This window comes from Protopterus annectens, chromosome 9.part0, assembly GCF_019279795.1.
Source record: "Protopterus annectens isolate FY-2018-M chromosome 9.part0, PAN1.0, whole genome shotgun sequence".
Lineage (NCBI taxonomy): Eukaryota > Metazoa > Chordata > Ceratodontiformes > Protopteridae > Protopterus > Protopterus annectens.
The window spans coordinates 882,377,944-882,401,584 of NC_056743.1; the positions used below are offsets into that span (position 1 = coordinate 882,377,944).

Sequence of the window (23,641 nt, forward strand, 5' to 3'; positions counted from 1 at the left end):
TATAGAGGGGCAGCTGTCCAAAGTCACATGACAAAGTACTGGACAAGAAAGTATAACATTATCAAAATGTGGTTCTTTGTGAAACTGTCTATATGAACATTAATAGGTGAAACTAATAAACATTCAGGTGTAGCTCATTCCCAACTATGGATACCAGCTTCAACGTTGCTCCTCAAGAATGTAAATTACATCTATTGAGAGTTGATTAAATGTTCTGTTAAAAGAGGGGCTTTTGGTGGATCTTTAACTTGGGAAGGAGGTAAAATAATGCAGCCTGGAGAAATGTGTTTCAAACTCTTGTTTGCAGTAATTTCTGTTTAGTCTTTATTGTTCCTTGTCTGAGTTTGTACTCCTATATATTTTTTTTTTATTATTATTCAGTCACCTGACCTCAAAAAACAAAGCAATCAATTAGCTGTGGAAAAAGAATGGACTTTTCGACTTTCATGCCAACATCAACTTTGAATTTTGGCTTGAGCTCTGATGAAATGAACTTGCACAAGATTTCAGTGTGATTTCTCATTTTTTTTTTTCTTTTTACGTCCTTTCACAGTAGAATTCAGGCACTGTTAGAAACTGAGTTTGCAAATTCCTTAATTCTTGTACCAGAAATCTGCTAAAAGTCACTGTATGGCTCAGATATTAACTTTCTTCCAATTTCTATTAAAAGACAAGGAAACAATGTGACTGTCAGGTTTCTGGTATGCTTCAGCTATAGTATAAAACAAAGTATTTTATGTCTCTCTGAAATCAGAAATTGCATGCTTGTCTTGCTGTTTTGACCTTATACTGTTATGAGTGTATGAGTATATTTACCACAGCGAATAATGGAGAATAGTAAGCACTAGGGAATGGAATAAAAAAAAATTCTCTAAAATTCTTCTAAATTGCTTTTTCTTTTTTTTAATCATCTAAAGCTGAGGTTGACCATTTTAAACTTTTTTTTACACTTTAATGGGGTTTTAATTATGACAGAGAATTATTACAAAGTTTAATTTTTACATGGCTTTTTTACCATTATAAGCCTCACATGAATTTAACATGTCATATGTTAATCGTTTATAATAATGAGATGTGGAAAGTACTATATTTTTATATAAATGGGTCCCTTTGGGATTCATATTCATTTTCAGCCCTCCTGCTCATTTTATCAAAAGACTTGAGCCTGAAACTCGCACCATGAAAGAAAGGCACTATCCCCAACCCCCTCTTCTAACCAGTGACAATTCAGCAGAATACTGCTGTCAAGTCTAGTGTCTCATTTGCTTATACCTTGGACCTACTGAGGGAACAAGATGGTTAAAGTAATCACATCAATTTACAGTCTGTTCAAGTCCTGCTAAAGCTTCCTTTGTGTAATCTGGGGAAAAAGTGGGACTGATGACTCCTCTTTTTGGACAACCATACACTTGATCTTCTGAAGCAGGTTCTGATTCCAAGTTCTGGTCCTGATGCTTTGAGTGGCTGGAATATAGTCCAGTCTCAGCACTTGCCAGTGGAAACTCCTCCAGTTCAGCTTCTTCCCCATGGCTTTCTTCTACACTGCTGTCCATGTCTTTTCTACAGTACGCATAACGATGGTTCATGTGCTGGGAGTAGGAACCAGAGTGGGAAAACCTCTTGCCACACTTATCACATTGATAGGGTTTCTCTCCTGAGTGTAGTCGCGAGTGTTCAATCAGATGATGTTTGTGCTTAAAGGCTTTTTTGCAGATTTCACACTGATGAGGCCGTCTTCCTGCAACAAATTGAGAAACAAGAGTCAACAGATGAGGAAAATAACACAAATATACGGCATATACATACATATAAAGGAGGTTTGTGGCTTAGCAGCTTGTGTAGTGTTAGTATTATGGAATATATCATACACAAAGAGCTTTAAAGATAATGAGCTAGTCACAATGATTAGTGTATCCTAGTGTGTTGCTTTACACAATTCAGCTGAACTATAGACTTCATGGATGTTTATAAGTTCATCCAACCATGTTCAGAGCTGAAGATCATCAAGGAATACACTAACTATGTAATATTGTATCTAAACTTATTAACTCCAATTTCCAGATCTAACCATAATTTAAATTCTTCTAGGATTTCCTTACTTCCTTTGACAGTTTATTCCATAACCTAGGCATGCAGTGCAATACGTACATATCCCTTTTTTCATGCCATTGATAATTAAATATACCCTGTTTTGTTGATCAACATTTTTGGCTGTGATTGTATGTTTCAATCCATCATTACCTGTAGAATTTCAGATTTATTAACCTTAAAAGCCAGGTATAGCATACCTGTCAATCTATGTGCAGTACAAAATTAATGTAATTTCTGCAATCTTTCAGTGTATGAGAAATTCCTTAAACTCTGTATTGATTTGGCCTATCTACATTGAACAGGGTCCAGTCCAGATATCTGACTTAAACTGTAAACCCATTTTGGATCTTTAGTTGCTATTGTACTGATATAATCACTTCATCTATTTCTTTGCAAAAGATCTTATGGCATAAACTGAATTTTAAGTAACATCCCCATCTCTCAGTATACAAAGGTCTTTAAATATGTTAACTTGCTCTGATAATTTTTCAAATATTCTGATGTTATAATACACGAAACGTTTTATTTACATTTAGAGGTGGTGAACTGAACACATGATAATTCCTCTATTCTTTCTATATATTGCTTTAAACTGGTCATATCAGTACTTGATGAAATGACTATGCTGATTTTACAGTCATCTGCATATTGGGCTAGCCAATCATGAGGTGAATTAGAGAATACAGAGAAAACCAAGTAAAAAAAATGTCCCTAACACTGACCCTTGAGATACCTCTGCCCCTCTCCCTAGAAAGAGAGCCTAAAACCATGACCCTTTGTAATTTGACATTCATTAACAAATCCAACAAGTAATGTGAGACTTTCTGTTGAAGTTTAGTGTTGATAACCTCACATGGTAGCATGTTGAATGGTTTGACAAAATCCTGATAATGCTACAATAGCTGCCAATCCTAAATCTTTGGCAATACTCACTTGGTCTTGGTTGAAAATAGAGTATCTTTTTATACATCCATGCTGGAAAAGGTCTCTAGCTTTGTGATGGATTTTTTGTTGAATAAGTTTATTTAGCAGGCATCTTTCAAAATACTTCCCTAGAATAGTCATCACAATAATTTATTGGATTCAAAGGACCCTCAAGGCTGTTTTAGTCTAATGACAATGTATGCCTTGCCAGTACCTACCACCATGAGACTTTACCTCCTTTCTCAAGGATGGAGAGGCCATTAACTCCCAGGATAAATCTGACCACAGCTATTCAGTCATCTAAGTTTAATTTGAAGGAAGATATAGTATCGCACTGTTTCAGTTAAAGAGGAAGTTTATACCAGCGAAGGGGGAGGCACTCGATCAGCTCTCCTTCACATTACATTTATCTGCTGATGAAGATATAAAGGTTCAGATCTTTGGTTCCAGTGGTAGCTGAGCTGATTGCCTTACTGAGACCTCAGGCTGTCTAAATGTATGGTAAGTGAGGCACAGATTACCCCTCAAAAGTCTGTAATACATAATACACAGGGAGGGCTTTCAGTCTCTACTAAGTTCTTAACACCAGATATCTTTTTTGTTAGGCTCTCTGGGGCTTTGAGTTTGTTTGTAAACATATTTTTGTGTCTAGATGAAACCTCACTGGCTTCTAGTTGTGCTAAGTAAGATTTCCTGACAACAATTGCCACATAGTAATCAAAAGAAAGGGGAACAGTTGAACTAGGCAGGGTGTCCTCCTTCCCCTTTGTTATCTGCACTACATTTAGGGCCATTGGCAAAGAAAATAAGAGACTCAGAAATTCAAGGATATAATTGGTATGTTAATCAAGAAAAGTTGGCGTTATTTGCCGATGATATTATTTTGTACCTGATAAATCAGAAAAGGACATCTCAGTGTTGTGGAACATTCTGAGCCAGTTTCAAGTTTTTTCAAGATGCACAGTTAATGAAGACAAAGCACAGGCTACAGCTGTAAAATATGTTTCCACACAGAAATTGATTCAGCAATACCTGTATTTATGCAGACATGATAAAATTGAGTATTTAGGAATATGAGACAAAAATGATTCCGTTATGGCAGTTAAGGATATGTGGGAAGAGACTAAAAAGGTAATACAAAAACTGAGAAACTCGAAGTTATTGTTTATGGTTATAGATAGCAACATACAAGTACTGAAAATGTTTTTAGGTTTATGCACAGGTCAGACAATTTTTATATCGACCAGAGGAGAACTTGGATAGTAATTAATACAGAGTTGAAGAAATCTATCTGGGGGGTGGAAGAGGGCAAGAGCCAAATGTTATAAGCTGATCTTTCCAACAGAACAAGGTGATTTAGGATTACCTGATTTAAAGAGATATTTTAGAACTACACAGTTAAGGCTCATATACATAAGGCAAGCAGAGAGCTATAATTCAAAATGGAAAGGAATGATGATGACACAGGGAGAAAATTTGGGAGATAAGGAGAGAGTGGGATTTTTGATGCAGATGCTTAAGGAAAATAACAGCCATTCAGAATACTATATTTATGAATTAACAGAAAATATTTTAAGAACTAAGCCAACAAGAGAATGGAGAAAGGAGATTCTGCCAATAAGGATGACCACAATTAGGAGTACAAAGAATGGGCAAGAGAAGACTAGAATTTACTGGAGAAAACTGGCAATGGAACCAAGGCACTGGGAGCAAATAGCTAAAGAGAGAAAGGTAATAGAGTGGGAAAAGACCAATAAGACATTTGTCCCACAGACTAGAGACTGCTTTCTATATCAGGGATTGATATCACAGTATATGCAAACAGAAGGGATAGGGGAATCCTAAGTAAAAGACCTGCTGTGGAAGAGTATTTAGTTGAATCTAGAATAGAAGTTGCTGTTTGAAAAGGGATAATTAGTACAGCACATAAAATATTGCACGATAACTATAGGAATCAATCAGAGGAGGTTATAAAATATTGGGAAGACAGACTGGATAAACAATTCACAAGGAAACAATGGAGTATGTATGTATGGCTCCCAAATATGTAACAAAGTCTAAAAGGTTCAGGATTTTTGCAATTGTTTGGATAGGTATTTTTTGTACCCCAAGCAGACTCCAAAGAATTTTTCCTCATGTAGATGGCAGATGTTACAGATGTGACGGGGAAGAAAGAAATAACTGAGACCATAGTTTTAGGAGTGTAATGAGTTGGCAAACCTTAAAAAATCCTTACAGAGTACCCTGTCATAAATATTGGAAGCGCAAATGGATGTAACTAAGGAAATTATTTTTTAAGCTGGGACACAGGGTCTGAATTGTAAGGCTTTAAGTTTAATACTGGTGGCTGCCAAAAAAGCAATTACTAGATAACTGAAATCAATGTCTAAACCAACTGTATTTGAAGTGGTTAAGATAAAAGAACTGGTAGTGGGAGCTTTAGGAAATGGTAGGAGCAAATTAGATAGAAAAAATGGAAATTGTGGGAACAATACATGCAGAATAATGTTTTGGAGAAGGAGTGAGGTTTAAGGGAAAGCAGGAATTGATCAATGTATGTAATGTTGGAGTGATGACTGTAAAAATGCAAAGTTTTCTTTTATAAAATGTATATTTGCCTGTGTCTTAAGTAATTATTCAATAAAGGTGTTAAAGAAAATAATAATAAAATAAAGAAAAGGGAACTGTCAGCCAAAATTCCCAGATCACCGACTACCTCTTATTTAGGGTGTGTTATCTATACTGTACATTGTGAGAAATTTCTATTTTTGAAAGAAACAATACTATACTTTTTAGTGTTCAGTTTATGGCCATTTTCCATACCCTGGGTAAGCTCTATCTGAAGGGGTTAAACAATTACAACCAGTTTGAAGTCATTAACAGATTTGGTTAACCAAAGATACTAATGATCATTTTTGAGATCAGAGAATTAGATGCCAAACAGGAAAGTATCCAGCAGAGACCCTACTGGTTACTGCGAAAAGGCAACTGCCACATGGGTTCTGTCTTTCAGCCAATAATCAATTCATTTTACCATGTAAAGATATACAGATAAGGTTGATAGTTTCATTATAATTCTACCATGATGTCTGGTACTGAATGCTATGGGCCTGGGTCTATAGTTAAAAACCAGATATCTGTCACCCCTTTTATAGATATCATTCATATTTATGGTATTTAACAATTCTTTATTAAGTTGTTAAATGCACAACATACAGGCAATGCCAAAGAATCTCCTAATGATTATAAGAGTATTGAAGGAATCTGGTTTTATGCATCTACTATATTTGTGTGGTTTCCTGTTATAACATAGTGTCAGAGTGATAAAATATCTGCCAGAAATGAAGAAATATTACCTACTGAAGTGTCAATAGTTTCTGTGTTGGGAGCTACAGAAATATAATTTTCATTCAAAATATTGCTCATCTAGACTTTTCTGTAATTCTTGTGCTTCAATGAAATTTGGCAGAAAGTGGGAAACTCTGAATCTAGAAATTTCACTTATCCATCACTGGATATGGATTATCTGAAAAGACTGAAGAGATGCAGTATTCTGTATTTATGCATGTTTATGGGGAAAAAGACATAAATGAACTTAAAACATTTATTTTCTTGAAGATGAGAAGTGTAATACCATCACGTACAGATACATTCAGAGATAACTGTCAGCCCAGAAACAGCTTGGCATTTCTTAGACAACTGTTATTTGTAAGAAATACAAGGTCCTAAAGAAGCTTTTGTTACTGAGCTACAGAATAAAGTAATAGAATAAGAATATGTTGGGTTACACTAGAGAAAAGAGACACAGTAATTAGTGGTACAAGAAATTATGTAAAAAGGGGCAGAGTATTAAGAGAAGCACCCTGGTATTATCAAAATCTACAAACATGCAGACTACTAGTAGAATTACTCATGCATAGTTAAATTAACTAATGAAAACAGGGTGCCCAAAATAAAATGGGGGTCAAATATAAAGTCAAAAATGAGAAATAAGACACAATGTTTTGTTGAAGTAATGAATATGAAAAAGACAGGCATGGCGAGATGGAAATACAGAATGAAGGCTAGACTGTTTGCATGGTTTTAATTTAATATTGCATGAGATGGAAATTGGGCTACTGTTGGCCGAAGGAGAAGAGGAGGGTGAAGGCATGCCTGAAGGCAGGAAGAGAGGAGGAAGGTTAGGAGTGTAGTACTGAGGGTAGGAACTTTGAATGTTGGCAGTATGACTGGTATAGGGAGAGAGCTAGCTGATATGATGGAGAGAAGGAAGGTTGATATATTGTGCATGCAAGAGACCAGATGGAAGGGAAGTAAGGCCAGGTGTTTAGAAAACGGGTTCAAATTGTTATATCATGGTGTGGATGGCAGGAGAAATGGGGTAGGGGTTATACTAAAGGAACAATATGCCAAGAATGTTTTAGACATGAAGAGAGTGTCTGATAGAGTGATGTTTATGAAGCTCGAAATTGATGGTGTAATGATGAATGTTGTTAATGCATATGCTCCACAAGTTGGGTGTGCGATGGATGAGAAAGAGAAATTTTGGAGTGAGTTGGATGAAGTTGTGGTGAGTGTACCCAAGGGTGAGAGACTAGTGATTGGAGTGGATTTTAATGGGCATGTTGGTGAAGTGAACAGAGGGGATGAGAAAGTGATGGGTAGGTATGGTGTTAAGGAGAGGAATGCAGAAGGTCAGATGATTGTGGGTTTTGCGAAAAAGATGGACATGGCTGTGGTGAATATGTACTTTAAGAAGAGGGAGGAGCATAGGGTGACGTACAAGAGTGGAGGAAGATGCACATAGGTGGATTATATCCTATATAGGAGGGCCAGTCTGAAGGAGATTGGAGACTGTAAAGTGGTGACAAGGGAAAGTGTAGTTAAGCAGCATAGAATGGTGGTCTGTAGGATGACGGTGATCAAGAAGAGGAGGAGGAGTGTGAATGCAGTGCCAAGGATTAAATGGTGGAAGTTAAAAAAGGGTGATTGTGAAGTGGAGTTTAGGGAAGAGTTAAGACAGGCATTGGGAGGCAGTGGAGAGTTACCGAATAGCTGGGTAACTACAGCAGAACTAGTAAGGGAGACTGCTAGAAAGGTGCTTGGTGTGACATCTGGACAGAGGAAGGAGGACAAGGAGACCTGGTGGTGGAAGTACAGGAGAGTATACAGAGGAAGAGGCTGGTGAAGAAGTGGGATTGTCAAAGAGATGAAGAAAGTAGACACGAGTATAAGGAGATGAGGCGCATGGCAAAGAGAGAGGTGGTGAAAGCTAAGGATAAGGCGTTTGGAGAGGTGTATGAGAGATTGGACACTAAAGAGGGAGAAAAGGACCTGTAACGATTGGCTAGAGGGGCAGAGCTGGGAAAGATGTGCAGCGAGTAAGGGTGATAAAGGATAGTGAGGGAAAGGTACTCACAAGAGAGGAGAGTGTGTTGAGTAGATGGAAAGAGTATTTTGAGAGGCTGATGAATGAAAAGAATGAGAGAGAGAGAAGGTTGGATGATGTGGGGATAGTAAATCAGGAAGTGAAACAGATTAGCAAGGAGGAAGTAAGGACAGCTATGAAGAGGATGAAGAATGGAAAGGCTGTTGGCCCAGATGACATCCCAATGGAAGCATGGAGGTGCTTAAGAGAAATGGCAGTGGAATTTTTAACTAGATTGTTTAATGAAATTTTGGAAAGTCAGAGGATGCCTGAGGAGTGGAGAAAAAGTGTTTTGGTACCTATATTTAAGAATAAGGGTGATGTGCAGAGCTGCAGTAACTACAGAGGGATAAAACTGATCAGTCACAGCTTGAAGTTATGGGAAAGAGTAGTAGAAGCTAGGTTAAGAAGGGAGGTGATTAGTGATCAGCAGTATGGTTTCATGCCAGGAAAGAGCATTACAGATGCAATGTTTGCTCTAAGAGTGTTACTGGAGAAATACAGAGAAGGTCAGAAGGAGTTGCATTGTGTCTTTGTAGACTTGGAGAAAGCATATGACAGGTTGCCTAGAGAAGAGTTGTGGTATTGTATGAGGAAGTCGGGAGTGGCAGAGAAGTATGTAAGAGTGGTACAGAATATGTACGAGGGTAGTGTGACAGTGGTGAGGACTGCAGTGGGAGTGACGGATCCATTTAAGGTGGAGGTTGGATTACATCAAGGATCAGCTCTGAGTCCATTCTTATTTGCAGTGGTGATGGACAGGTTGACAGATGAGATCAGACAGGAGGCCCCGTGGACTATGATGTTTGCAGATGACATTGTGATCTGTAGTGAGAGTAGGAATCAGGTTGAGGAGACTCTGGAGAGGTGGAGATATGCTCTAGAGAGCAGAGGAATGAAGGTCAGCAGGGCTAATACAGAATATGTGTGTGTAAATGAGAGGGAGGGTAGAGGAATGCTGAGGACGCAGGGAGTAGAGTTGGTAAAGGTGGACGAGTTTAAGTACTTGGGATCAACAGTTCAGAGTAATGGTGAATGTGGAAGAGAGGTGAAGAAGAGAGTACAGGCAGGGTGGAATGGGTGGAGAAGGGTGTCAGGAATGATTTGTGACTGACTGGTACCAGTAAGAGTGAAAGGGAAGGTCTACAAGAGGGTAGTGAAATCAGCTATGTTATATGGGTTGGAGACAGTGGCATTGACAAAAAGGCAGGAGTCAGAGCTGGATGTGGCAGAGTTAAAGATGTTAAGATTTGCACTTGGTGTGACTAGGATGGATAGGATTAGGAATCAGTATATTAGAGGGTCAGCTCATGTTGGACAGTTTGGAGACAAAGCAAGAGAGACGAGATTGCGTTGGTTTGGACATGTGCTGAGGAGGGATGATGGGTATACTGGGAAAAAGATGCTAAGGATGGAGCTGCCAGGTAAGAGGAAAAGAGGAAGGCCTAAGATAAGGTTTATGGATGTGGTGAGAGAGGACATGCAGGCGGTTGGTAAGACAGAGCAAGATGCAGAGGATAGGAAGAAATGGAAAGAGATGATCCGCTGTGGCGACCCCTAACGGGAAAAGCCGAAAGATGATGATGATGATGATTGCATGAGATGAGGCGTTAAGCATGAAACTATTACATTTTTTTCTACGCAGTTTACATAATTGCTTATTTTACTTATTTGTATTTGCCAGCTAGGGTTAAGCACAGCTCCACATGGACCTTTTTCAGACTCATCCCAGGAGCATTTCTGATAAAGTGACTTACTCAAACTGAGGTAGGAGGAAACAAGTCCTGTACTTTTCTGCTCAAAATAAATATGAAAATTGCTGTTTTCTGGTATTACAAAAATTAAGTAACTTGACAAAACAAAATCTGAAATGCTTCTGAAACAATGACAGGAGAGCAAGTCTGCCTGCTAGAAGGAATTGCTGAGGGATTAATGGATTATTTTGTTTAAGATACCCTTACATCTTTCAGGCTTTCAAGAAATTTTTGAGACAGCTATATGTTAAACTTAACCTAATCTAACCCCTAGGTAGTATCATTAGTGTTAATATATGAGTAAAAAACTAGGAAATTCTGACTTGTTTTTCAAATAGTTGCTAAAACATATCTTGCATGATTATACTGATTTATTCATAGGCTTAGAAAGCTTATTAGGAGAATAAACTAGAAGCAGTGCCTGTGATAATCCTAGAAAAGTGCCTTGGGATGTAAATCTGAACAGGAAATGAAGTACCTGGAAACTTTTAGTATCATTAAGAAGTAAACTTGAGCTAGCAGGAGTGAACAGTATGGTCAGTGTTATGCAGTAAGACAAAACTTTAACATCCATACTGATCTGAATATAGAGGATTATGATTTTGTTTCTGACTAATCAATGTGTTTTATATTTTAGTAATGGAAGTCCATATCCTTACTTGGATAGGAGGAAGCTTCTCTGTTCACCAGTGAGAGTGGGGAGCTTTGAGCAGCCTATCTGTCCCTGGAGGAGTGGTCTCAGCCCAGCAACTAGTAGCTTATTGGCCGTTTTGGACTAATTCCTATCTTGTTCAAGTTCCCTGCCTTAAAACCCACATTTGCGTGGTTTTCTGCTTGTTTCAGACTCAGCACAGCTCCTCATGGTCCTGCAGAGTGTTACAAGCAGCAGAGAGATGAAAAGAGAGACTTTAAACAGATTAAGTATTTTTTTCTCTGCCTTTCTACTTGCGACTACATATTCTCGCCGAAAAGCAAGTTTCTAGCTATTCTAATATCTGAAAAAGCTTGTTTTTGCATTTTTACTGTTCCTGCACTTCTTTAAATTGTTTTTGTGTTGTTTAACTGTTGTAGGCTACATACTCAAGTGTTTTAGCCTGTTTAAAGCATTTACAGTGTTTTTCTGTTAAGTTACTGTTGTTCTGTTGAAAAAAGAAAAATATATATATATCCTTGTTTCCCGCCTTTTCTGAACTAGGGTAGTCCAGATTTCAGGTTTTGCTGAATTCTGGGCTGTGGTATAAGTTCCTGTGTTGCCTATATCCGTACTTAGATAGGAGGAAGCTTCTCTTACTGTTCACTAGTGAGAGTGGGGAGCTTTGAGCAGCCTATCTGTCCCTGGAGGAGTGGTCTCAGCCCAGCAACTAGTAGCTTATTGGCTGTTTTGGGCTAATTCCTATCTCTTTCAAGTTCCCTGCCTTAAAACCCGCATTTGCATGATTCTGCACATCGCGCAACGCCGTTTAAGCATTTTTAAACTATTCCCGGCTCCACAAAGTCTGCTCTTTAATTTTTCCCTTAGAACTAGTCAAACTCTCAAAATAAGCACTCAACCTTCATTCTACAGCCCAGCACTTGCTCAAATTTCTCAGTAAGCACTAACAAACTTTAGCACTACACCCCCTTATACTATCCTGAAGTACAAGGCTCCCTATTTGTCCATTCTGGACAATCAATAAATCAGTTCTTTAAACCATCCATGCATGTCCAAAGTGCAGTTTCAGGTATACTGTCCAGCCCAGCTGGTGAATCTGGGAATCTTGAGGCAATGTTAAAATTGCCTTATGTACACAGACAACCCTCTCCTCCTTCCAGCAAACTCAAATATATGTGAGAGATGCAACTATACAGGCAAACTGGAGGCTGAGCTCTCTCAACCCAAGACTGGCACAGTCAGTCAGGAGGAGAAGGAAACTACTCGCACCACACACCCAGTCTCACATAAACCAATCGCACCAGCAAACAAGACACACAAACTCACAAAAACATACTCGGAGGCTCTAAATAAAAATCTGCCAAAGCAACAGAGACCTCCAAAGCAGACATCCAAGCAACCGCTACCCCACAACAACTTTCACGTATCACATACTTCACAAAGTCAGTGTGCCATGCAGTCGCAGCCCCTAAGGCTAAATAACACACCTAATACACTAGTAATTGGAGACTCTATTGTCAGGCACACTGACGTCCCACTCACTAGACTGAACAAGGAGAAGGTCACTGTAAGCTGCCTGTCAGGTGCCAGGATACGCCATATAACACAAGCACTCAGGTCACTCCACAGCAGGAACAAATATGACTCTGTCATTGTCCATGTTGGTGTGAATGACCTGAGATGTACCTCCCTGGACTACATGAAAAGAGACACAGAGGAGCTCTCTGATCATGTAGCCCAGGCCAGTATGACCTTGACCCTGAGTAGAATCTTGCCCTCACCAAGAATGATACTACAGTATAAAGACAAAATGATCAATTTTAACAATTGGCTAAGCTATTGGTGTCATTCAAAGGGGATCCAGTGTCTGTCAACCTGGGATGACATGCTCAACAAGCCACGTTGCTTTGCCAGGGATGGCTTGCACCTGTCACCCTTAGACTTTCGAATACTGGCTAAGGCTCTTGCCACCCCCATAGTGCCTTTTTTTGGCAAGGCTCAAAAGACAAACCTACCTCCATAGACAATACCAGAAACAAAAAACTAAGGGTAATGCTACTCAATGCCAGAAGTCTAAACCTCAAGATGCATGCACTCAAGGCACTCCTCAGTATGGAGAAAATCGATATCTGTGCAGTAACAGAAACCTGGTTCAAGGCCCGAGAGAGCACCCCAGCACTACCAGGATTCAACTCATACCATTCTTTTCGGCCCCAGAACTTGGACCAAAATACTAAAGGCAGGGGAGTATCCATTTTCATCAAGGATACACACACCTCCAGGTTAGTGGCACTGCAAGAGGCAGCGGAAACCATCCATGTGCAACTAACAGTAGGTAAAACTGCTTTTCAGTTTGTAGCCTGTTACAGATCACCCACCTTGTCTCAGGACCCCCACTCAGCATTCCTGAGAACACTGGAGAATATGAAGGTCTCACCAAACACCATGATATTGGGGGATTTCAACTACCCAAACATTGACTGGGAAAGCTACTCAAGTCCCAACTCATTTGTCCAATGGTTCTTAGAGTTTATAAACTCAAATGCCATGGAACAACTAGTCACCACTCCCACAAGAGGGGACAGCATGTTGGACTTGGTCATCACCAACATGGGGACTCAATGTTCCACACCAGAGGTAAACCCCTCGTTGGTAAGATCAGACCATAAACTAATCACAATGGACATCCACATCCCGACCCCACCCCCAGCCAAGGAAACCACTGTGAAAAATTTTTCAAAAGCAAACTTCACACTTCTCAAAACTGAGGTGGAAAGTTTCAAAGCCCCTGGGCTAATGGAAAATGCTACCCAAACCACAGAATCCTTTACAAATGCGCTCTATGAGCACCTACAGGAATGCATGGATCGTGCCATCCCAAGTAAAACCAAGACTCACTCCTCCAAAAACAGGAGCCCAGTCTGGTGGACCCTGGCCATAAATAAGCTATACAACAGAAGGAGAAAACTATTACATGATAAGGCAAAATCCCAAAAAGGGAAGGCATCCCTGATCAGTACTAGCAAGAAACTTTGATTCCTCATAAAATCATCAAAGGCTAGCTTTGAAAGGAAAATCGCCAAAGACTCTAAAGATAATCACAAGGCGTTCTTTAGCTACATCAAGAATCTGGGTGGCAACTCTCAGATCTGTTCTGAGCTGGTGCAAAATGGCACAAAATACACTGAAACCCACTGACATTACCAACATCCTGGCGGACAGGTTTAGTGCAAACTCCCCCCCCCCAAAAGGGCCAGTGTCTATCCTAGAAGAATGCAGTCCCCCAGACATCACAGACACACAGGTGAAAGCAGCCCTCTCCAAAGTAAAAAAAACACAGCATCAATGGGACCGGATGGTATCCCTGGCTGCGTCTTACATGAGCTCCAAAATGAACTAAACCCTCACATAAATTCACTGTTCCAACTCAGCCTTACCACAGGTTATGTAACCAAAGAATGGCATACAGCAACAGTGATCCCGCTCCACAAAGGTGGCACCACAACGGATCCCGGGAACTATCGCCCTATAAGCCTGACTAGCCTGGTCTGCAAGGCTATGGAGCGCATCATCATGGATCTCATAAACAGACATTGGGAACCTCCAAACACTGGACCTTACCCAATTCGGCTTTGTTAAAGGCAGATCTTGCCTCTTAAACCTAGTTGACTTCTTCAAAATAGTAACCAAAGCCATAGATGAGGGAAAGGTAGTCCACACAGCCTACCTGACTTTGCAAAGGCCTTTGACATAATATCCCACTCTGGCATCATAAATAAGCTTACTGGCTTAAATATTAACCCATATGTCACAAGATGAGTTGCAAACTGGCTCAGGGATAGAACTCACATGGTCAGAGTTGCGGATGCCATGTCCGACTCTAAACCGGTTACAAGTGGCATCCCACAGGACTCAGTCCTGGTACCCCTCTTGTTTGGTATATACTTCTCTGAGGTACAGGCAAACACGGGAGGACTGTGGCTTACCAAGTTTGCAGATGATTGCAAACTGGGAGCCATAATCGACTCGCCAGCTGACACAAGCATCCTCCAGAAGGGCCTTACGGAGACGGATACCTGGTGTCAGAACCATGACCTCAAGCTAAATGCCAAAATGTGCATAGTCATCCCCTTTGGGAAAAACAAAGTGCCCACAAACTACCACATAGGAGGTAACCCACTAAGTACAGAAGAAGTAATTAGGGATCTGGGGACCCAAGTAGATAGTAACCTCTCCTTTGACAATCACATTGCCAAAGTGGTTAGAAAAACCTTCTGTATAGCTCACCTAATCACAAAAGGGTTCACATCTAGATCAAGAGAGGTAATTGTGCCCTTCTACTCATTGCTCATCAAGCCCATAATTGAGTACAATGCCCCATTTGGGATGTACCTTACCCGACACCTGCAATAGCTGGAGAGACCTCAAAAATACCTCACCAAGAGGATCGTGGGCCTCAAACAGATGCACTATGCAGCTCGACTAAAGAAACTCCAGCTCTACTCAGTTGCTTACCGCCTACTCAGAGGCGATCTCTGCCTGACGTACAAGGCCATGTCTAACCCGGAATTGTTGGACATGCTCCACCTCAAGAAAACCAAATCCATTAGAGCTACACGCTCCAAGGATTTAAACCTTAGCACAACAATAAATAGGACATGCTGGAGGGATAGATTCATATTCCAAATGCTTCCCTCACTCTGGAATAGAATCTCAGTCCATGTTAGGCAGAGCCCCTCGCTGACCCTCTTCAAGAGAAATCTTGATGAGTGGATGGGAAATCGTAAATTTACTTCTGGGATCACTTCTATGGCCCTGCTGGTCAGAGGCTCAGGAATCTGGTCTAAAAGGGAGGAGAAACCCAACACATTCTGGCTAGGCTTATAAATGCCCTAGGGCAGATAGCCTAGTACCTACCTATGAACCTATAAATTCACATAGATCGAGGAGAGAATCAATGCCTGAAAGTTGAATCATGGCTTCTCTCTCTAAAACAAATAACTACTTTTTATGATCAGAGTGGAACTTTATCATAATTCTTATTAGTATGTGAAGCTTTTACTGGTTCTATGTGCTACCAGTCAGAGAGTGCAGAGCAGGCACATTTTTTATAGCTTTGAAAGCTGTAACACTTGGCACTGCCTCGTAGACAACAGCTAGATGTGAAGCATACTGGATTCTGCAACAGCTTTAAAAGCTGTAATATATTTTGTGCTGCTACACATCAAAAGAAATGTTACAGCCCTGAGTATATTGAATCTTTTAGCCCTTTTTGAGTTTCTTGCTGCTGTTCTGTTCTTGTGTTAAAGTAGAGCTTAACAGCATAGAAAAGTGCTTAACAACATTAAATCACATATGGGAATATTGAAGTACAAAAAATATAAAAAAAATGTCTGCAGGCAAAAATCTCATATGGAAAAAAATTACCATAAACTTCAAACCTATCAGTCCAGCCCATCTGGAGTATTTTTCAGAGAGGAAGAAACTGGGCCTGGAGGGAAAAGGGGGAATTACACAGCCAGCCATGGCAGTGTTTGTGCCATTGCCAGAATCCCAGCAATGAGGGCATTTGTTCTTGCTCTACTGCCTCCTTAGTGGCTGAATTGCTCCCATTATCATCTCAGGGGCATCCTATGCCTTTCTCCCATATCTATATCATATTTATATATCTGTATGTATATATATATATATATATATATATATATATATATATATAGGTCTACCTGATAACACCAACATGCCAAAACACCGACAACAAAATAACCGACACAACAAAACCAAAAAAAAAAAAAAGAAAGTTCAAAAACATGAAACTTCACATGCCCAACAAACCACAATCCCGACACTCCACAAAACAAATACCTTTCCCAAAAAACACACACGCAACACAAGCACACCAAAAACCTTACAAACTTACACTAAACCATACATACACAACTATCTATGCACTAACCTTAACCCAAACCCTAACCATAAGGTCCGTCATTATCGCACACTTACCTTACCCACACCCTAATCCGCCCCTAACCCTTAACTCTGTCACTATCGCACACATACCTTATCCACACCCTAACCCTAATTCACTTAATCCGCCCAGAACCCTTAATTCTGTCACTTATCACACACTTACCTTACCCGCACCCTAACTCACTTAATCCGCCCCTAACCCTTAACTTTGTCACTATCGCACACTTACCTTACCCTGACCCTAACCCTAACTCACTTAACCCGACCCTAAACCTAAAGTCCGTCACTATCGCACACTTACCTGACCTGCACCCTGACCCTAACATCCGTCCCTATCGCACACTTACCTTAACATGTTGGTGTTCTCAGCATCGGGATTCTCAACTGTCGGTCTTCTCCGTTGTCGATCTTCTGGTGTCGTGTTCTCATCATCGGCGTTTAGAAATTTTGGCATTTTCAGGTAGACCCCTATATATATATATATATATATATATGTGTGTGTGTGTGTATGTGAATGTAGGTCACCATCACTTGCTTGAGATCACCAAGCTGACATCCCTTGGTCATATGGTTGATGGTAACATGCCAGTATCCACTTACACAAGAGCATGTTGCACAAACCGGGGCCATTATTGCTCTCCTCTCAGGATGGGCAAGTCTGCAAATGTGATTCATTCCCACCCTTCCTGACTTTTCCAGCACTCAAGCCACTATTCAAATGTGGGTCATCTGACCACAGTCGGAGCTTTATTTCTCTGCATCACAGAGCTGAACACAAACAGCAAGAGATAAAATGTGCTGGATAGGAATGTCAGCTCGAACAGAATAAGAGCTGTGCAGTCTGCAGTGCACATCATAACAGCAATCCTAAAGAAGAGATGATAGCATACCCAGTGGCAGATTATCCTTGGAGTCAACTGGGCTTTTACATGTTCATTTTCCATAAAACCATGCATCTTACTTGCGTAGACAAATATTTCAAGTTCTCTTTAAAAAAAAGTCAAACTGTCAGACACCAAACTGTTCACAATAGACAGATGAATTGTGCACGAGACAGAAAATTCAGCCATATAATATTCAGTCCATAGAATCATAACATGCACAAGGCAACTGGGACACATGGCTATTTAAGCCCTGCCAGTACCTACCATGAGACCTTCCCTCCTTTTTCAAGGAGTGATAGTCCAGTTATACTGGGCTAAATTTGTGAATATCCACACAACTGTCTAATTCATTCCATATCCTAATGGGCTAGTGGAAATAAACAAAGTTACTTGGTTACTACAATAGTAGATCTGGATTGGCAGTTCCATCCTAATTACCAACAGCACTAAGACTAGCAGGAATTAACCATTCGGTATAAACCTTCCCACCCTATTTACCTACAGTGTTATACGTTTGAGGTCACCTCTTAAGATTTCAGTAGTTCACACATGGTAGAAGCCATAAACCAACCATTAAATGAATGGCTAAATAAATTTACTACAGTATTCTGCAAACCACTAGTCAAGCAGGTTAGTTCTAGGCTGGGGAAAGGAGGGCAGAAATGGTAAAGAGGGTGTAACTAACAATCCCGGCTTATTGTTACAGTAAGTGCATAACTTTCATATCTGAGACTGGAGTTTCATCTTCATTACCAGCAGAAACCAATTCCAAGCTAAACCTCTTGGGTGGATCATCATGAAAGAATATCCCAATTAATGGTCCAGGAAGACCTGGCTTTGATGATCATATCCAGTTTATACTGTCATGCAAAAGTATTCAGTGATGCCAATTTAACCACACCAGAAATAGCTTCCTAAGATGCATTTTTTTAAACCTCAGCTGTAACCACAGCCCTGACAGGGTAGGCGCTAGGCTCAGCAAGTAAACATTAATGCAACAGAAAAGAGATTTTGGAAGTGTTAACTTTGATATTTTACATTCCATTTTATTTTCTGGGTCTAATATGAAAAGTACATAATGTTTCCTGCTTGATTTGGTTCTGCCCACATAAAATTTGAGCTGTCTGTAAACACCCATACAATGCAAGATATTCTCCAATGTTAGAAAAATTATGGAAGAATAGTGGTAAACAGGTGGCCTAATTTAAATGTGTCTATTGCAACCTTAGGCATAAAAGAAGAATTTCTTCTGATGGGCATTGTCTTTCTGGAACACTACATAAGAAGAAGAATGAATGGACTAGGTCACAGTTCAGAGGTTCGAAGAATGAATGGACAAGGTCACAGTTCAGAGGTTCTGCTGGTTTAAGTAACAGGTAGCAGTAAAGGAGTCTTCCAAGGTGCACATTTGAGATCCAGTTGCATACCATGCAGATGGAAGCTACGGTAGATTTTCTAGCAAATAGTAAAAATTCCAAGCAGGAAAGGCACGCTTCAATAGTGGACATATAAGAAAGGTACTTTTCAGATATATATCTAACAGAAAAATTAACCTCTCCCAACACCTATGAAAACAACACAGTTATTGGAATTCTTTCATACAAAATTACTTGGCATCATAAAAGAAGAGCATCAAAAGTTTGGGATCCTTATATAACAAGCTGTCAAGAAAACCCAACAAAAACTTGGTCTTTTGTATCATAACAAATGCTTAATTGATAATGCAAAAAAAAAAAAAAAAAGCTGCTACATTTCGTCTACCCTCACAACTACACACAGCCCCAGTTTTCACCCATCTTCAGTAAACTCTCCTAACTAAAACTGAACAATGCTATAACAAAATAGTAAGACTCAATGTAAACTGCACTGCAAAATCTCACCACTGTCCCGCCTTAAAACAAGTATACTGGTAATAATTACCACACTTCCTTTCTATAACCTTATTGGTAACTGTCCATAAAATGAACAAACCTCAAAACGGCCCTGCATTGCTAAACATAGTGGAACCTTGCTCCTTTAACAGACCTCTATATTACATAGATATTTTGCTATTAGCCATATCCAAACCCCACAATTGTTCTGGCGTGTCTCTGTACTCTATTTTTGCCTTCAAAATATGGACTTATATTCCTACCACCATTAGTTAGCAGGCCAGCTTATCACTACATCTCATGTCTTTGCCCCTGCACATTCTCTGGATAGACAGCCCCAGGTCCAATGCACTCAACCATTCTGTCCTATGAAAGTAATATTCCATATCCAAAGTCTACCTTGCCAAGACTAGCCACTGTACCAAACTGCCTCTTCTAATTGTCCCTCTCTCCCTCTCCATACACCTCTAATTCATACATAATCCCTACTATTTTTTCTCTAAACTTTATCCCAAATTTCTTTAAAACTCTCCAGATCACTCATATTCTTCTATATATTCCAGCATCACTCTGATGTTTAACATACCAAACCATACTATCACTTATTACTTAGCCCATCTCTACCACACCTTCTGTCACTGATACTCCCCCTTTCTTGATAAACATCTTCTTGCCATCTACCATCAGCTCTCTCCCCCCTTAATACTCAGTCTCTCTCTACATCTGACCATACAGTGCTCCCACAATGCACCACTCCACATTAATTTTTTTCCTACCACTGCACATGGACGGCATCTTTCTTCACAATTCCATCCACTCACCTCTTATACTCTTTTTCCTACTATTCCATACTTCTCTCCCTCAGCACTTCCATCTACTCATCTCCTACACAGTATTATTCTGCTACAGTTTCTCGTCCCCCCAAGTGACTCTTCCCTTAAACACCGTCTTGTGTTTCTACCGCATTTTACATTGATTTTACATGCTCTTTAAGTCACAGTCTCTTTCTCATTCAAATGTCAGCATACAAATACCCTTACTCTCTACATTCATCTACTGTTAATATGACAGTGAACATATTCTCCTCTCACTGAATATCAGTTAACTTTCACTCCTTATGCTTTCTTGTATGATATACTTGCACTATTCCTTGTAGATTGTCATTGTACTTTATGGTTAATGTTGTATTCCGCCTTCATTGACCTCCTCCTGTAAATTCTAATATTTTTCTTTATTGGTTTCTCAGAACATTACTGTGTATTACCAATGTATTTTATTCTTACATTTGCTTACTTTGATTATCTTATATTTGTTTATTGTAATTGTCTTCTGTACATAATGTAACTGGAGCTTTTTCCAAGAGGTGGAAGGGTGAGATCCAAATGCCTTCAAGTACATGGACTCCCCCGCAAAAGGGTTAGTGGATTTGCAGCCACCTGCTTTAATATCTCTAAGATATCTCCAAATGAAATATAATCTGGAGGTGACCGTGGGGACCCCTCAGCCTCAAGATCTGTGTCTGAAGTGATAGACTCCTCAGGGGAGTCTAAGTGCTTCCTCTTGCACAGTCGTTTCCTAGGGACCTCCTCAGATGGGTATTCTGGGGAGGTTTTGGAAAAGTGGGGGGGTGCCCTGTGGGGCATACTCAGGCCTAGGATCTCTATGTCCCTGTGGATGTGAGGGTACAGAAGCAGGCACCAATGTTAGAAGATAGTGGACCTGTCTGTGGAGACAGTACTCTCCTCATTACCTCAAAGGCACGCGTCCCTGATCTGAGGAAACTGACGGATCCCTCAGAGCCAGAGATGACTGTCCCAAGGCTCAGATAGGAGCCAAACTCATCAAAGCTGAGGCCCCACGAGGCAAAGTCGGATCTGACAGCTGTCCAATCTGACTCACCCCTTCTGACCTGACTGGACAGTGTCTGCTCCTAGACTCCTCCCACTCCAATGGAGCTGAGGACATTAGAGCCATGGTCAAATCTGTAGTACCCAAGTTGGGTCTCTGATCTGAAAGTTTCACCAGTTTCACTACTGGACTTTCCAGCTCCAAAGCAAGGGGTTGAATCGGAGGAGGAATAGAGGCAGATGGGGTGGCCGTTGTAGGATCTGAAGTCCTCAGGGTTGGATCCCGACAACAACTTGGCCAGCTCCCGTGTCTTCAAAAGCCTCTGTACCACTCGATCCACATTATTGTTAGATAAACTCCTAGAGGACCGAGTCAAGGAGGTTGGAGATTTAGATCACTGTAGTATGGGTGATCTTAATGTAGGGGAGATCAGCCCCAAAACTGGAGACTTGATCCATATCTCTAATTCAGATGGTACCAAAATAGAGGGTGTCAGCTGAAGGCTTGTTGGATCCAGAACTCTCTGGAGCCAAAGAAGTCAACTTTGGTATTTTTTCCTTTGGCTCCAATGAAGTGGAAGGGGAAGACCTCTTCCCAAATTTGTCTGATCTGTCTGATTTAGAGGAGGGAGCTTTGTTGTTTTGGCTGAACCTGGTCCTTTTTCCAGTGCCTCTGAGAAGGAGGTTTTTAGAAGTCCTTTCAAAATTAACTTATTTTTCATCTCCAGGAGCACTCTATGATTAAACCTATGGCAAATAGAGCAAGACTCCTGGAGATGGACAGCCTTGAGACAATAAACACAAAATCTGTGTGTGTATCACTTAGGGGCATCTTATTGCCACAATCATCATATTTTTTAAATCCCATGGGTTTGGAAGCCTTGCCAGACATTTTTTAAGAAGAGAAATGCTGAACAAACAGAATAAATAGAATACAAATTATCTAGTCTAAATATTTTTTTTAAACACTAGACTCTCTAACTTAAACAGGTAAAAAAATAAAAAGAAAGTGGCACAACCCTCTAACTAAAATGGACTATGCCAAGAGAGAGAGAGAGAGAGAGAGAGAGAAATAGAGAGTTAAATAGCACCCTCTAACTTAAATGGGATGAGCTACAGCCCTCTAACTTAAATGGGCTAAGCTACAGTTCTCTAATTTAAATGAACTGTTTTTAAGTGAAGAGAAAACATATAAAAGTATATAAAAACCCTTAACTAAAAGGGGGCTAAATAGAAAGGGAATATTAAAGAATTGGGATAGGAAAGATGAGGCCTAACAAGAGACAATGGCCTGTCACAAAAAAGCACCACAGTAGCAGATGGAATAGGATACAATCTAAGCTATAAAGAGAGGAAAATTTACAACAAATGTTTCTATTTTTAGCAAGCTAACCAATAAGAAAAAATGGTACTTAGTCAGAGCTAACAGATGAACACCCGATCTTGTTTAGCGGCAAACGAGATCTGGGGAGGGTCCTAGTGCATGCTGGGATAGGGGTTTAGCCAAGAGCTGGCAGAGAGCCTTGAGCTTGAAGATAAAGGCCGAGATGGATCTGAGGATCGGATCCAAACCCATCCTGGTAAGAATGAAGGCGAGATAGGACATCCCATTGATTGGTTCTGCTTCTGTTTGAAAGCAACATTTTAAAAGATTCTGAGTGTAAAAAACTGAATTTAGCAAACTAGCAGTTTGGCACATGGTAAATATAAGAAGAAATATGTTATTGTGAAAAAAGTTCTAAATTTCATGACATTTTTTCTGTATTTTTGAGTACTCTGATCAGAGTTCACTATTTATAATATTTTCATGGACAACAAAAAATGACTGATTTTAACAGACCTTAAATTATATAATTTTCTTTTTATTAGGAGCAAACTGTTGTATCTTGTTACAATGTGATAATTGTGTTTTCATTGAAACATGTAAAATCTATTTCATTTGTCTGGTAGCATTTCTGACAGTACTTACTAATGCAATCTGTTTTTTTTTTTATGCAAGAAAAAATGCTTTATATTGTCTTTCTGCTATTATTTTAAAATGCTGTATTTGACTTTCTCTGATCATAAACTGCAAAACAAGAATGCTTCAGCCTGGCTTTCGTACAGTCAGTTTCAAATGCTTAGTAGTGCTTCTAACATTTTTCTCTCCGAGACAAGTAAAATTGTTTTGATTGTTTGCTAATATTTCTGGAAGTGTTTGTGAAAGCAGTGTATTCTTTTGAG

The 23,641-nt window shown here is 39.9% G+C and overlaps 1 protein-coding gene across 1 annotated transcript in view; it reads right to left on the reverse strand.

The window, feature by feature from the left end:
• Positions 1 to 656: 656 nt before the first annotated feature.
• The window catches only part of LOC122810604 (zinc finger E-box-binding homeobox 2-like), a 603,498-nt gene continuing 580,513 nt past the window's right edge, over positions 657 to 23,641 (reverse strand). Inside the window, exon 10 of the mRNA XM_044082179.1 lies at positions 657 to 1,738. Coding sequence (XP_043938114.1) covers positions 1,314 to 1,738 — 425 coding nt within the window. The 3' untranslated portion in view covers positions 657 to 1,313. The remainder of the gene's footprint in view (positions 1,739 to 23,641) is intronic.